This window comes from Kryptolebias marmoratus, linkage group LG17, assembly GCF_001649575.2.
Source record: "Kryptolebias marmoratus isolate JLee-2015 linkage group LG17, ASM164957v2, whole genome shotgun sequence".
NCBI classification, from domain to species: Eukaryota; Metazoa; Chordata; class Actinopteri; order Cyprinodontiformes; family Rivulidae; genus Kryptolebias; species Kryptolebias marmoratus.
Window position 1 is genome coordinate 13,799,137 of NC_051446.1, and position 16,830 is coordinate 13,815,966.

The following is a 16,830-nucleotide window of genomic DNA, read 5'->3' on the forward strand; positions in this document are numbered from 1 at the left end:
GGGGGGGGGCAGCAGCTCTGAAAACTGATTATGTTTCAGTTTCAACCTTACAACATCTAGAGAACACAGTATTTCCTAAAGCAGTCTTGCTTTAGAGCTGCGTGTAAAGGAGGTCACATCTGTTTATTACTGGGCTTGTGTGAAGAGCCTTTCGCTGTAGTGAAGCACAGTTACATGAATAATGACTTAAGAGCAATAAGCAAAAAGGATGGAAAAGGTTTTCATTGCTCCGGAGTCGGTCCTGTTGGGTGAGAGGGGCAAAAAAAAAGTGCGGCACACTACAGAAATCAGCGAGGAGCAAGTGATCTGAGAACATGGAGGTATTGATGGACTCCCCTTTCTCTCTGTTGGGATTTGATGCACCGTCTCAACACTTAAATCCTCTCCACAAATAGCCTCTCTCCTGTTCAAGCTGTCGGCCTCCGTAAATCCCTTCAGGATGTTCACCTGGGCCATCTCTTCCCCCCTCCATAAGTAACTCGTCACCACGTTCCTCCCCCCCTTTTCCCCTCTTCGCCGTAGGGCATCTAACGAGCAGGATTAGTCGACTCGGCCCCATGGCAGAAAGCTGTAGGCTGTGGCTTTCACCGGGTGCATGTGCTCTGAGGTGTCTCCCTTGCTACTGCTACTGCTACTGCTGCTGCTGCTGCTGCTCATAATGTTCCACCAGCCCGTTCCTGTCCTTTTACATGCAACATTCAGAGGAGCAGACAGGAGGACAGGCCCGTCATGTTGGAGGATCTGCTCTGCTTAGTCAGCAAAATATGAAATATGCAGTTCCAGTTCACAGAGGACAGTTTGCCTTTCACCAGGAACGTGTCATAATTTTACTGATATAAAACCAACAAATCGTCTTATGTCATTCAGGCACTAAAGTCAAATCCTGTGCATTCCTTATTTACAGATGTCTCAGTTGTAATTTCTGACTGAACAGCTCTCTGCGATGTTTCATAACTAAATGCCTGGTGCTGCATAGACCCATTATTTGGGAATTATGTTGTTTTGAGCGGGTTCTCTTTTTAGTTAATGCCTGTTTATGTTTGACCCATCGCACATTCTCATAAAAAATATAGCCACAACTTGCAAGATGGACATTTTGCATATGACCAAAAGGCTTTTAAGTGGTCAGCTACACTTTAAAAAAAAAAAAAGTGTGTTGTGTAAATTACACAACATTTTAAAGTTACACTTTATGCTTAAGGCAATAATAGGAGTTACTAAAGCAACTTAACACTGCTTATTAAATCTGACTTAACCACTTTGTTTATAAATCTATTATTGTTTTAACTTAAATAAGCATCTAAGTGTTCCTTGAAGGAATGTTTGTTACCCGCCACCTTAAATGTTAAAAATCGTCTTGTGATGGGAAATGATGGAGTTGAAGCAGTTTGGGGCAAACCTTAAAAATAACATTAAGCACGATCTCAAGCAATAGTGCGACATCTCACCTTATCTGCCATGATCTGTTAGTGCTGAGAGTGTGTGTTGGGAATGACTGTCAGCTACTACCACATCAAACTTCAGCTCAATAGCTGTAACATTCCCCGAGTTGTAGCTACTTCTGCGTTTGCCCGGGTCAGTTAGCTGTGGCGGCCATCTTGAATGTGGTTGACCCCAAAAGTTAGTCAGCTGTAGAGGTATAGCCAATAATTAATTCTTGGGAGTTTCATTAAAATCCGTCCACGGGTTCATAAGATATTTTGCAAATGGTACAGACAACTAATACACAGTCATGCACAGGCGAAAACGTGATCGCCTTTGGTGGCGGGCGATCATAACTTCTGTCCTAAGGTGCTTCCAGTACTTCCAGATATGCAGAACTCATGTGACCACGGGTCAGTGTTTTTAACAGATTTTGAGCTATTTCACTCCATGCACTTTTTGGTGACTCCCGCGTCTTTTAAATTTATTGTATGAACTCTTCGGAGAGGACAAAGGTTCAAACAATTATTACTTTTTTTACATTTAAACAACCAGCTTTAGCAGAACCAGTTGACACATTTAAGAAAATCAAACATTTAATTTTCTTAGGGTGTATTTGTGTTCCGGTGATTCCCTTTTGGTGCCGTTTTATCCTTTCAAACAATTTCCAGAAGTTGTTTGACTTTCTTATCCAGCTAATTATCCCAAGCTGCTAAACCAACTCTGGATCTCTCAGCTTTGACGTATAAATTAAAAGATTAACCTTGAGAAAACAAACCAGTTGTTCTAAGCAGGGGATTCAGCTTTCTTAAATGTCATCAAGACTCAACGGTGGTTTCTTGTTTCTCGTGTGTTTAAAATGCTTTAAACTTGCTTTACTTCGGTCTTTTATTATAATAAGAAGTCCTGCTAGTTTTGAAGGATGAACACAGATTTTTCTTCTCACAGGGTCAGTGATGGGGAAAAAAAGGAAAACATGTACATTCTCTAGAAACCAGGAGATAAATTGGTGTTAGAGAAGAAACAAATGTTGTGAATATTGGTGAGATGTCAAGGGAGCTGCTGGTAAAAGCCAGAGCAAAGATGAGGAGGAGACAGGAAGAAGGAAGAGTGACCCGCCCAGACCAAAATAGACGGAAAGTCAGAGAGAGCTTATTAATAATTTAACCTACAGGATCATTAATACTTGATCACTGTTGGAGACTGCTGAAGCCCCTGTAAGCACACTCAGAGTAACTAAGAGAGCACGTTTTATATTTATGTCGCTTTTATTTTCCAGTCAGCTTACTGTTAAAGGTTTGGATGAACGCCCCACGCAGGTTGTTGATAGGATCACGTCGTTCTGTAACGTAATATGTTTCAGTCAGGGTCAATTTTATGTATTCACAAGAAAGCTACAAACATTGCTGCAAAAATGCTTTAATTTGCAAAGATTTTGGCGATTTGAGGGGACAATTAAACAAAGTTCTTCCTCATAATGTTGCCTTCATAGTGTCTTCCCATTATTTTTCTGTTTCTTTCACAAGTTTTGATACTACACTAACCTCTGAGTTGCTGTCTAGGCTTAAAAAAGCTTTTGCAAACAAACTCCTTTTACCTTTGCACATCTTATCCAATTTCAAAATGTAGGCATTTTTGGCTTCGTTCACCAAGTGTGTTTCTCACTGTTGTAGGACTTCTGGATTTCTCTCAAATCCCCTCAGAGGGCAGAGTTCACTCATCCAAACTCTCATGGATTTCCATTGCATCTGAGCTCAGCCTTTTAGACTTTTCCTTTCAAAAGTAGATCTTTTTAACTTGTTGTATCACCTACAGGGTGGTTAGAGCTGTTGTCTTTCAGCATGAAGGTCACAGGATCGCTTCCTGACCTGTGGTCTTTCTGGGTGGAGTTTGTATGTCCTCCCTGCCCACACGTGGGTGTACTCCGGTTTCCTCCCACTGACTAAAATCAAGCATGATAGGTTAATTGATAACTCTTAAATTGTCTCTTGGTGTGAGTGAGAGCATGAATGGTTGTTTGTCTCTATCTGTCCCTGTGATGGACTTGCAGCCTGTCCAGGGTGTCCCCTGCCTCTCGCAAAGTGACGGCTGGAGATAGGCACCAGCTCCCCGTGACCCAGAAAGGAGAAGCAGGTTAAAGAAAATGGATAGATATCACCTACATAAAACACAAAAAAGAAAAATTGAAATGTGTGACGACCAGATGCTTCTGCCACTTATGGTGTAGGATTTTAAAAAATATAATTTATGGTTTTCAGTAGTCTGGACAAACACAGATGTGTGGTTACCACGGTGATCCCAATGTACCATTTGCAGCAGTTCTGACATTTGGTTCTCTTTACATTTCTTATGCAATTTATGCATTAAACTGTACACAATTTGTAACAACCTAGAATAAAGTCTCAAATTACCGTTGGGCTTTATAGAGGAATTTGGGGCAGTAGCTGTACCGGCACCTCTCAGATTGTTTTCAGAAACCTGCAAAGGTGTGGGAATGTGTTTCAGTTTGGTGTTGCTGTACGCACGTGATAATTTGTATGACCTTCAGCACCCAAATGAAGAATATCTTAATACTAAATATATGAAGTGAAATGCACACTGGCGATGCTTGTTGTTCTGTATGAATACAGACAATAAAAAATCTGCTTTTTATTGGCAAACAAAATTTTATGAAGGAAGGAAAAACCAGGGCTCGTTCATATACCAGATTTATCAAACTCAATATCAAATATTAGTGGAATTTCAACATCTGCTGCATTCAAGAAATGTTTTTATTCATTTTTTTTCTGAACTCTTTAACTATATATTTGAACATGCATGTCTTCTTGGGTTCATCATGGACCCTTCCCATGCACCCCTACATTTCACAGCTGTGAAAATGTGCTAGTTTGACTTAAAAGTAAGCTGTAGGTAAGTTATATGAATGGTTGGAGCCTTTGTATAATAGTACTAGTAGAGGTTTGCATGCAGCATGCAAAGAAATTTACTTTTACACACGAACTCACTTTATTGGCATGAAAATAATAAAAAAGCTGTTGTCTTGGTCTACTAATTTTAGTTGTTTTATGCAATGTGCTGTTTATATCAGATTCTCATGATAAAATGCATCAAACTGGACTCATATGGGGAGTGAGTAGACTCAGTTTGACTGATAACTCCTAACCTAAAGCTCTGGTCTTCATCATCTGGACCTGCACTGTTCCAGTCTGATCTGAGAGCTGCGCTCTGAGCACGTCATGTTTTATACATGATGTTTAGATACATATTTGATGCTCGTCAGACAGGAGGCCTGGCAGAGGGGAGCACTGGGAAACAGGGTCACGTTTCTGTTTCCTCAACTCTTTTCCTAAATATTGGCCAATTCAGACAAAATGAAAAATATAAGAAAATCCACACTAAATCAACACCTAAAGATTAAATCAAAGCTTATCTCTGTAAGCTTCTATAAAGAGACGCCAACAGGCGCCTGTGTTGACTGGCTCAGTCAGTCTGATGTCCCGATTCATGGACATTTATCAAGCCCTAAAAGAAAACATATAGGGTATAAAATGTGTTTTAAATTCACTCAGTTGTCTCAAAACCCTTCCTTGCAGAGCGCTCGAGAAGAAACAGGAAAATGGTGAAACCATCGAGCTGTCGGCGGAGGGCCGGCCGGAGATGGTGCAGGAGAAGGAGATGCCCGTGGTGGACTGCACGTGCTTCGGCCTGCCCAGGCGTTACATCATCGCCATCCTCTCCGGTATTGGCTTCTGCATCTCCTTTGGTATCAGATGTAACTTGGGCGTGGCCATCGTCAGCATGGTCAACAGCCACACCATCATCAGAGACAACAAGAAGGTCTTAGTGGTGAGCGAAAGCACTTTATGAAACCCCTCTTATTAAAGCAGCACGGTCAAATAGCGGTGTGTTTCTAGACTTTTATTGTCCCGGATTAATGAACACTAAACTAGGGAAACACCACAAACTATTTGTAAGCTTCCTGGGTCAGTTTTTATAACCAAAAAGGCTCTTTTTTCAATACAATATGATGAGTTTCAAGCATGTTTCATTAACAATGCCTTAGTTTGATCCAGTCTTCAAATAAGTCATGAAAGAGAGCCACAATATGGACTGTGAGAGATCCAATAAGGATCTTTGTTTATGCTAATCACACAGTAAAATTAAAGATAAAGTTCCAGCAGCTAGTTGGAGGCCTTCTGACTGCAATATTAATATATTTCTTTCAGAATAACAGTAAAACGCAAAACTGATGGCAGCAATATCCTTTAGTCTTTACTCTATTATCATTGTCAGTCCGGTCGAAATTCAACTCTTTCTCCACATCAAGGTCATTCAAAGAGCCATCAACAACAGGTAAGATACTTATTGTTTAAGAACTTTCCACAGAATCCCACTTTAAAACATCTCAACTATCCCATTAATGTTATCAGTGGAGAGTAAATCTAGCAGCTCAAACAAATGAGATGCTAGATAGAACAAAATATTGTCACAAGAAATGATGAAGGTGAAGGATCCAAATATAGATTCAACCAGACAGACCAGAGGGCAAAAAAAAAAAGAAAAATTTGTTCTTCTTTTTCTTTTTTTAAAAATAAATAAATAAACTGAATAGAGCAAACACTAAAAATCCTTATGGAAAAGCTAAACTAATAATGTTCAGAAAACAAGATGAATCCAAAAACAGGACCAAATAATATTTGGGGGTAAAAACAAGAACTGCAATCTAACACTGAGTGAGGGATTTCTGGCAGAATTGATTGATTTAATGAAATAAACAACAGGTTAGCAGAGAGCAGCCCACAAATGCCATCTTTATCCATTAATTGGGGGAATAAAATTATTGAACATGACTAAAAAATTAGCAAAGATAGCTATAAAATAAAGATGAACCTAAATAAACTAGGAGATAATAACATAAGATGACAGCAGTAAGAAAATAAGAAAATAATCTAAACCCAAACCCAGTGAAGCATATACAATCATTCCTATGAGTTATATGAAGAAGTACTTTATAGGATTGTTCTTGACTTGCATTAATGCAGCCATCTTGACCAGGATTACCTAAAAAAGAAGAGTTGGTTTATCTCAATGGCTCCTTCCTGGTAAAATAAAGGCTGAATAAAACAAAATAAATACTGGTGATTCTTCAGTAGGTGTCACTAGTGGACCACTTTCCTGCTTTATCAGAATAACCTCTGCTTTTTTCACTTACAGTCTTCCTGCACCTGTAGCTGTATATCATGTTACATTAGCTATAACCTGTGTGCATTTCAGAGGTGGTGAAAATGTTAGCTTCAGCATTGTATTTTGCTGTCCCAACAGGAAGCCCAGTTCAGCTGGAATCCAGAAACAGTGGGACTCATCCATGGCTCCTTCTTCTGGGGGTACATAGTCACCCAAATCCCAGGAGGGTTCATCTGCCAAAAGTTTGCAGCTAACAGGCATGATAATCTTCTATTTGAATCTTACATTTCATTTTACCTGTTCTTAAGCTGTAACCCCTCTGCTCTCTGTCTCTTGCAGAGTTTTTGGTTTTGCCGTAGTGGCCACATCTTGCCTGAATATGCTGATCCCCACTGCAGCCCGGATACACTTCGGCTGCGTTATCCTCGTCAGGATATTCCAAGGACTTGTGGAGGTACGTTACTCTTCCCTTCAGCAAGATTTCTGTTGAAACAGAATGCATGTTTTGGTTGTCCTCATGGGTTCAATTTAAACCCTGTCCTGCAGGGGGTTTCATACCCGGCCTGTCATGGTATTTGGGCAAAATGGGCGCCTCCCCTTGAGAGAAGTCGACTTGCCACAACGGCATTCTGTGGTGAGCTCAGTACAAGTTCCTCTAGCTCTTATTGCTTTCAAAAAACTGTTTCTTAATATGGCCACAGTTTGAGCTCAGATGATTTGTTTGATAAGAAAGTACTTTTTATAAAATGACTCACATTGATATATATAAATTTCAACTACAAATTTCAAATATTTATGGCTTGCAGCGTCTTAAAATTAAATTAGTTACATTTTATGGCTAGAGGAGATATCTCACAACGTGAGCATGTTACTGATATATATAATCTTTATTTGAAGGTGAAATTAAATATCCCACATCGAAGCTTAAACCAGTCTTTTTGCCTTGTCTAGGTTCTTATGCAGGTGCTGTGATAGCCATGCCTTTAGCTGGAATCCTGGTCCAGTATTCAGGATGGTCTTCTGTCTTCTACGTCTACGGTAAAACCCTGCTGAGCCTCATGTGCACAGACTTTTATCAAGAAATTAAATTGATTCCGACTGCGTGATTATTATAAATTCAGCTGAAATAGCATATTTGCTTTTGTTGTAGTAATGCACTGTGTGTTGTGCGACTATATGTAAAACACCATTAAATGTGCGGGAACGCCCATTCCAGTAAAGCAGCAGAAGCTGAGAGATACTGAAACTGCAAGGACAGAAAACACCCAACTGACCAATATAAACATTAGCATGTTTACAGATAACACACAGGAGAGCTTGGGTGTTTGTAAATGTTGCTGAATTTGAATTTTGGTGTAAATTTGACAAAACAGATCACAAGAAATTCACACAAATGTAAATGTTGGTGGTAGTATCATGGTTTGTTACAATTCTGCTGCAACTCAGTCTATGAACCTTTAAAATAATAATTTTAAAATGATACCAGTAAGAACCGAAGGAAAACGACAGAAAATATATAAAATTAAAAAAAAATTGGTAAACAACATGACAGCCATTCACTTGTATATGAACCATCTGTGTTTGTTCATACGTTTTGCTTGTTTTTGTGTTAGTAATGTGGTAATCTGACCACTTGTCCAGGGTGTATCTCACTTCCCCCTTTTTGACAAACCATCATAGATAGTAGTGATTAAGACCCTTACTTTGATGCACCAGAAAGATAATGAGACTGGAGAAACAGTCTAAAAAAAAGGTAACAAACAACTTAGACGTGAAGTTGCTCTGCGCAGAAGAAAGAATGAACTCTCGTTTATCTAATTTATCCAAGACAATGAAAAAGAGTGAAAAATATTTAGTTGAATTTATTTTTGCATAAAGGATTTAGACTGAATGCTGAATGTTCACATAATTTCACCATAACCCCTTGACATTTTAGGCCATATTTCTGTGTATTTATATAGAAGTACACAACATTGAACTTTTTTTTTTCCAACTTCTGCTGCTAAAAGTTTCTGCTTTTTCTTTTTGATGGTTCCTTTATTTTGAACTCATACACATCTTTGGGTTTTTTTTTTTTTTTTGTCCACCAGGAAGTTTTGGTGTTATCTGGTACTGCTTCTGGATCCTGGTTTCTTATGAGAGTCCGGCAGCCCACCCCACCATCACCGAGGAGGAGAGAACATATATTGAGGAGAGCATCGGCGAGTCGGCCCAGCATTCAGTTTCGGTCAGTGCAGGCAGCTTGTTTTTTTTTAGCTCAAAGGGAATGAAGCATAAAAAGGTTGCCTGATGTACCACATCTTCTGCACCTGGAGATAGTGCAAAAGATCACTATAATACTGTTGCTGTTGGTCTTTGTTTGAATTTTTCAAAATGCTAAAAAATAAATTTGAACAAAGTTCATAGAGATCATGCAGAAGAACACGCTGAGTCAAACATAAAAATAAAAATGAATCACCCTGAAAGTAACATGGACAGATTTAGAAACATATCTAATCTAACCTCATCTCTGTCTCTGAAGTTGAGCAAACAAAAAAGTTAACGGCCTGCCGCCTTCTTTCAGAGCAGTTTTAGTTTCTGATATTTGTTTGAATTCAAATCCATTAATATTTTAACCATTTTATTGCATCAAATCAACCACAGGTTTTCAAAACTGCAATACAAAACTAGAGAAGCTGCATTTGTCTGTGAAAATAAAGAAGGAATGCTGAGTGCTGAATGACTTGATGAAGAAGCTGAGGAAAGCAAAACCAAAAGTAGCAAAAGACTAGCCCAAATGTCCAAAGGTTATCTAGAAGCTAAAACTAACAAAATGCTAACTTAACAACTAAAAGTAGCATAAGCAGAGAAAAACAGAGCAAGAATATTGAAGTAAATTTTAAACAGAACAATGCTTCAGAAAGAACTGAAGACACCTAGGGTATTTCTATGCATTAAACATTTGTAAATAAAGTGAAATACTTTGAAAAGTAGAAAGGTTGCTAAAGCCAAAAGTCACAGCACTCATTCCCTGAATGAGGTGAATGTTTCAGCTTACTTTAAGAATGCCTAAAATAGCTCAAAGTATGAGAAACTAGTTAGATTGCCAATAACTGCATGGAACAACAAAAAACAGGAACCCTGTGAATGCTGAACTGGCACTGACGCAGTTATTTAAATATTTTTGCTTTGCAGAAATTTAACACGCCTTGGAAGGCCTTCTTCACCTCCATGCCAGTCTACGCCATCATTGTGGCCAATTTCTGCAGAAGCTGGACTTTCTACCTTCTCCTCATCAGCCAGCCGGCGTACTTTGAGGAGGTGTTTGGGTTTGAGATCAGCAAGGTAACTTTATGTGTTCCACGATGAACCTAGTTTCCACGACCTCTCCCCCTTGTTTGTATGGGTGATGATGGATCTCCTCTCTCACGCATATCTAGGTGGGTATACTTTCAGCTCTGCCCCATCTGGTTATGACCATCATCGTGCCCATTGGGGGCCAAATTGCTGACTATATGCGCTCCAACCAGATCATGACCACCACCAACGTTAGAAAACTTATGAACTGTGGAGGTAAGAATGAAACCAAACCTTAATTTTGCAAAAGTTAAGCATTCGTGCATTTGGTTCAGGCTCTTGCAGGGGCCATAAACTCAGGAAGTTCACTTCCAGAAAGTCAAACCTTTTGTAAGGTTGTTGCATACCCACAGTCTAATGGAAAACTATGTTTCTGGATAGGAGTAGGAGAACTTATTTCTTTTCAACCAGCTGAAAGAGGTGGAGACTATCTCTGAGTCTGCCGTTATTTTTCTAAACGGGGTTTCTTCTTCACTGTTTTTGTTAATTGGCTACTTTTAATGTATAAAGCACACTCAAATCACTAACAGTTTGGAAGTAATATAAATAAAAACTCTGGTGGTTTGTGTTTTTAAAGCATACTCTTTTTAGTCAAACAACTTAGTCATATGAGCCTACATAATTACAGCGTTAGCTGTGTGCGATTGTTGCTGTGAAACAGCACAGATCATATGAGGTAAATGATGACTAAGTGTGAAACACACGCTCTGACTCTTTCTGCTATTTTAGAACTCTCGAATGATAATAAAACCAAAGTGAGATGGAGACACACGCAGTGCACATTTCACATAGCAACCTGAAATAACTGCAGGCAACATTTTATTAAATTTATTAAGCTGAAAATTAACATTTTGCACTGAAACCTGACATGCTGAAGCCACTGTCTGTTGTGTGCCTTCCTCTGCACCAGGGTTTGGGATGGAGGCCACCCTGCTGCTGGTGGTTGGCTTCTCACATACAAAAGGTGTTGCCATCACGTTTCTGGTCCTGGCTGTGGGTTTCTCTGGTTTTGCTATTTCAGGTGAAACACAGCGTGTTTTTTTTTTTTTTTTCTTTTTCAACAAAGCTTCAACAGTTTTGAGGCTTTGGTTCTATAGTTTATGTTTAATATTTCACCATGATGCTGACAGTTTTTTATTTTTTCATTCCTCATAAGGTTTCAATGTGAACCACCTGGACATCGCACCTCGGTATGCTAGCATCCTCATGGGTATCTCCAATGGTGTGGGCACTCTGTCCGGAATGGTTTGCCCTCTTATAGTTGGTGCCATGACAAAAAACAAGGTGAGAACCTATTCTGAATCTCTGTGTTGTCCAGTTCTCAAGAATGTATAAAATATATACCTCTGTTGATGTTATTTTGTCCAAAAATGTCTTCTGTCATCATGACCATGTGAGGGCAAGAAAATACACTCACTGACAACAAAACAATTAATTAGGCACCCAGAGTAATGGTCCAATTTGGATGTAATTTGGTTCACTTGCAGACACGACTAGAACAGACAACACAGGGCATAAGGGGTGGCATCACAAATGCAGGCATAGTGTTATCAGGCAGTTGCTGGAGCATCTGACAGTTCCCCCAGGTCCCCCAAGGTCCCCCAAGACAGGCCACAATGAGAGAACATTGTCATGTTTTGTGCCAAGCATTGCATAACCTATGACATCTGTACACAGATATTGGACTCTCTATGACTCTGTTGCCTCCGACTGGTATCCGTAGGCTGATGGGGTCACTGATCCATGCAAAAGCTGCCATTAACACCAGAGCAGACAGGCCTTTGGATCTTTCCCCAATCAAACAAGTCTGGTATCAGCTTAGATCTTAATTCTGACCGAGTGCAGAGGCCCAGTTAGAACAGCTTCGGGCTCATTTGCTGCAGGAGAGGACACAACGGCTCTGTATCTCCATGATAAATCAAATTGTTGCTTGTCTTTAGGCGCAGTTTCGTTTTGTTGTCACCACTTCGTCTGAGTGCTTAACTTCTTTTTGTCAGCGAGTGTATTTAGCACTTTGACAATTTAAGACAGCAGAAGTGTCACTTTGACCTACACGAAACAAAACTCAGTTTATTTCTTCAGAGTAGGGAGAGTGTTTTGGTTTGTCAGAAGTTCAGTGAAAATCATTTTTAACACATAACAGTGAAATCTCTGGCTGCAGAAAACTTAACACTGTCATACTGGAATCATGCATTTTTTAAGTTTTTACCTGTTTTATGTTTTCTTGTCTGTTTTTAATAGACACGGGAGGAGTGGCAGGGTGTGTTTCTCATTGCCTCACTCGTTCATTATGGAGGTGTTATGTTCTACGGTTTGTAATCTACTTTTTTTTCCTATTCAAGATTAGTAACATATTTGGCTTTGTGTTGTTTTCTGTAGAATCAATTCAGGAAAGCACATGCTCTACACTTGTTTCCAGTGCTATTTAAGTTTGTAACTAATTCCTGTTATTGATTATCTTATTTTATTTATTTATTTTTTTACCGTTTTATGTGCTGCAGGCATCTTTGCTTCTGGAGAGAAACAACCCTGGGCCGAGCCAGAGGAGCTCAGCGTGGAGAAATGCGGCATCCTGGATGAGGACGAGCTCGCCAATGAGACAGAGGAACTGTACCGTACGAGCGGCGGGGCCGGTTACGGAGCCATGAACCAGGCGTCGGATCCCAACGGAGCAGGAGGAGGCTGGGTTTCAGACTGGGATAAAACAGAGGAGTACGTCCAACCGGCTGGGACCAACAATTACCTTTACGGAGACGAGGGCGACCAAGAGTTAACGTAGAACCAGCAGGTTCTTCACAAACGTTCCTGTAGAGAGACACAGACTGAACACAAACAGTGTGGGATCTCACTTTGAAGGAACGGATTAAAAATGGAGGACGAAACTGGACGATTCTTGGTAAATGTGACTGTATTAACACAAATGAACTGATTTCAAAAAGACAGCTGCTGTAAGTACATTAGTTTGTGTAAAATGTGTTTGTATGTGACTGCAGTTGTGTACAGTGATTGTTTTAGGGATCAGAAGCTTTCTTGCAATCTTTTCTGGAGGCAGGATGTACTTTTTTGTGGCCGGACATGGCTTCCTTTGATGTTTATTAATTGTAGAAATTTCGATACTAACGATCACCACTTCGTATGTACTCGTATGCCTATCATTTATTTTCGAATCATTAACAGTTTTGAATTTTTTTAAAGACACAGAACGCACTCTTTTTTATGTTGGGTGAATCGAAGTGAAGTTTCTGGAACTTGAAGAAGCGTAATCAGCTCTACTTAAGTTAAAACAGAAAGGTTCCCCTATAATGACAGTGTTCATTTATGTCCTTAATCTGCACACATATAAGAGAAAACACTGTGCCAATACAACAAAATGCTTTGTTCTATAGTATTGGTTTATTTATTTGCTAAACAAGTAACTGAACAGCTGCAAATGTCACTGCATGATGAGGAAATTATTAGGTTAAAAAACAAAAAGCAGGCTTTCTGGAGACTTTTATTTTAAAATCCAAGATATGAATTTTTGCTGTGTGTGTTTTATGTGTGATATATGTTTTTATTAATAATAAAGAATTAGGTTTACTTTTTTGGAGTGGGGTAGTGTGGGGTTAGTTTTGAGTGGTCAGTGTTTTACCTTCAGTACATAGTGGTCAGAGCAGTTTCAGTTTCAGAGGAGACAAGCGAACCCCAACCCAGAGCGAGCCTATTAGGGAGCAAATTTATACCACCTTAAACGACATAAGTTCTAGCTATATTTGCTTTTTTTATTTTTATCTGTTCTTGACTGACAGCTCCACTGGTCTAATCCTAAAACAGCAGCTACAGGCAGTAAAATTAAATGTGACTCTTAAAGCAAAGTCAACTTTTTTTTTTTTAAAAAAAAAGGAGGTTAAGGGGATATCTAACTTCTGATGAGCCCATTAGCTCTATTAGCTCTTTTAGCATAGCACCATTTTTACCTGAGAAAGAAACAGCAATAAAAAAAACATCTCATGCAAAAGCATTAAGGTACAAAATTACCTCATGCAGCTTCAAATTAGGGCTTCTGTGATATTTTTGTGTTTTTTAGCTCTGACCGCTTTCTACTGCCGGTAAGATACTGACTACACATAAGTACATTACACAACCCCTCTTAAAATGTTAATAATAACTGTTATAGCAATTAATTTAGGACAGTGCTCATCAGGAGAACTAGTTTTCTGTCACCACAGTTGGCTTGTCTTGGTAAGGTGAGGTCGTGTTGAAACACTTTTGTCTAAAGGTGGACTTCATAACTTTTTGCTTCCTTTTACTGTAAACTACAAAGCCAAGAGTTAGGTGTAAAAAAAAAAAAATCCTTTCGTTGGGTTTTGTGAACTTTACACATAAATTCAATTAAAAGATTGTCGTGAATGTGCAGCGGGTGTTGTGTTTACCTGTGTTTTGGGGGCAGAGCTGCAGGGAAACAGGAGAAAACACAACACCTGATGTAAAACGAGGGTTTGGAGATTGTCTACAAATTGCAACATTCGGCTGTAATGTTCATTAAACTTAGCAATATAGTCTGTAGTGTCTTTAAAATACATCAGATATCTGTATCATTAAAATACAGTTAAAACAAAAACATGTAGGTTTGTGTAGCGTTGGAGAATAGTTTGTCTTTAAAACCACTCCTGTTTTATAGCTGACTCCACATAGACAACTGTGTTATTTGTCGGGAACAAAGAAAAATGTCTTAGTTTGAATAAAACTGTGGGATGTCATCTAAAGTATATTCTGTCCTTGGAGGGAGGTGAAGGTTGAGATTTAACAAAAATTTGTTTTAGATGTTAGTGATCCTGGGAGTGAGGATTTGTCCAACTTTGCAACAAATAATAATCCAGACAACAATCTGTTGCTTTCTCTGACAGAATGAGCGAAGGGAACAGGCTTCCCCGACCCCCGTTTTTATTTCAGCACCTGGAACTTTCTGTCTCCACAAACAAAACAAGTTCAGTGAAACTGTAATGATTTACAGCAAAGAACTACAAGAATTTTATTTTATTATATGTTAAAATAGCTATAATTAGCTCTCTGAATTTGGTATTAGAATGAAAAACCATCTGTGTGTTAGGTCAGGGGGAATGAGGGAAATTCAGTTATAGCGTAAACTTGAATGTTAAGATGTTTTTTCTGTTTCTGTCATTTTTCATGAACTTACTGTTGCAGGTTTTGGTTGTAAAATAAAGCTGTATTAAAATCATGTGGAAATACTGCATAACAAATCCTAGAGGTGGTTGTTTTTGTGCGATGCTTGACAATATTTTTCTGTAGTTAAACCTGAATTACTGCTGTCGTCTTACTCTTTAGGATGAAGGTTTTAGTTTTTTTTTTTTTTTTTTATCGAAGCAATTAATTTCAATTTTTTTCTTTTTTTAGCAAACTTGAAACTTATTAACCTGAAAGCATTTCCTTTTACTCCTAATGCACCACAACAGACACTATTTTGTTCAGAAAGAGGAGAAAATTGGAAACGCTGAAGGCATCCACACCAGGGGATGAAAAATGGGCTCAAAGATTCAATTTCTCGCATCTGTTTTGATTCCTGCAATCAATAAAATCACACTTCATCCATCCACAAGTACAAAAAAGAGGAAGAAGAAAAAAGAACAAAGAAATATGACAGGAAAATAATGTGTTTGCATTGACAATGTGCTGCAAAATGTTCAGAGGCGCAGAGAGGAACACGAAGAGGGTGTTAAATCAGCCAACATCATAATCAAACATTAGCTTTTTATAATAAATAAAATATGGTTTTACAGCATTTTACTGGCAAAGCTGAAAGATAATAAATTATTGCTGTGAGGTAACAGCTCTAACGTACTTGCAGTTACGTTTGTTTTTACAGAAGATCTACTTTGTGAAATATTACTTAAATGAACATTTAATGCTTCGTGTTGACTTCACTTACACAGCATTGATTTTTGTGTGAAAAACACATAAATGTGTTTTTTTGTTGTTGTTGTAAAGAATTATAAAAAAGTAACGTATTCTTAGAAATGTTTTGCCTCTGGGTGTGCTTCCTCTTTTTTTATTTATTTATTTAGATTTACTGTATGACCTCGGCTTATAAATCTATAAACGACTGAGATGTCCTAAAATCCAGAACTAACTATTTTACACTTGCAAGTTTATACAAGTACTTTTATTTGAAATATATTCCAAATAATTCTGTCATGTAGCTAAAAACTAGACTTGAAGTTCAGGTTTAGTACTACTTTTTGCAGTATAATTATATAAATGCTGAGTGAGCTTTCACTCTGTTTTCCTGTTTATAATTTAGTCCTTACAGTTTTTACGCTGTAAATACTTCTGCATGCTTTCGGTTATTTCAGCCACTCGTATATTAAAACCTTCAGCTCATTTGGGACATAACAACAACAACAGATTTTGGGTTTTGTAACTTTTACACTTTGTCAATCATTTGACCTTATTTATACTTCTTTTCCTCATAGAAAAGCTTTGAAATTTCTTCAAATTCTTGAAAAACTTGGTGCTCTTTGAAGTCTTCCTCAGCATATATTTCATTTTTAGCTTTGGTTTGGCTTCTAGTAACTTTTGGTAGTGTTTGGTTTTAGCTTTTAGTTTGTTAATTTTAGCTTTTAACTGCTGTTCTTTTAGGTTTTAGTTGTTGTGTCTGTAATGAATCTTCCAACTTTTTATGATCTAAACCTGTCAAATACAGAAAACGATCAAATGGTTTAACACTCAACTCAGAATATCTGACTGCAGTATTTCACACATAAAAAACAGATTTGATCAAAATACACAGACTTTCATAATTATTTTATTAGCAAATGTTTAAAATAGCATGTACAATAACAATTGTTGCATTTGAACAAAAAAAATAATATCTCAAGATAAATTACAAAA

General features: G+C 38.3%; 1 protein-coding gene across 1 annotated transcript in view; it reads left to right on the forward strand.

Annotated features, from left to right (window-relative positions):
- The window catches only part of LOC108237059 (vesicular glutamate transporter 1), a 16,313-nt gene extending 1,126 nt beyond the window's left edge, over positions 1–15,187 (forward strand). The window contains exons 3-14 of the mRNA XM_017418241.3: positions 5,016–5,268; positions 6,745–6,863; positions 6,946–7,060; positions 7,153–7,240; positions 7,558–7,644; positions 8,697–8,833; positions 9,781–9,930; positions 10,026–10,158; positions 10,853–10,963; positions 11,099–11,226; positions 12,184–12,253; positions 12,444–15,187. Of these exons, the coding sequence (XP_017273730.1) occupies positions 5,016–5,268; positions 6,745–6,863; positions 6,946–7,060; positions 7,153–7,240; positions 7,558–7,644; positions 8,697–8,833; positions 9,781–9,930; positions 10,026–10,158; positions 10,853–10,963; positions 11,099–11,226; positions 12,184–12,253; positions 12,444–12,721 (1,669 nt within the window). The 3' untranslated portion in view covers positions 12,722–15,187. The remainder of the gene's footprint in view (positions 1–5,015; positions 5,269–6,744; positions 6,864–6,945; positions 7,061–7,152; positions 7,241–7,557; positions 7,645–8,696; positions 8,834–9,780; positions 9,931–10,025; positions 10,159–10,852; positions 10,964–11,098; positions 11,227–12,183; positions 12,254–12,443) is intronic.
- The last annotated feature ends 1,643 nt before the right edge of the window (positions 15,188–16,830 follow it).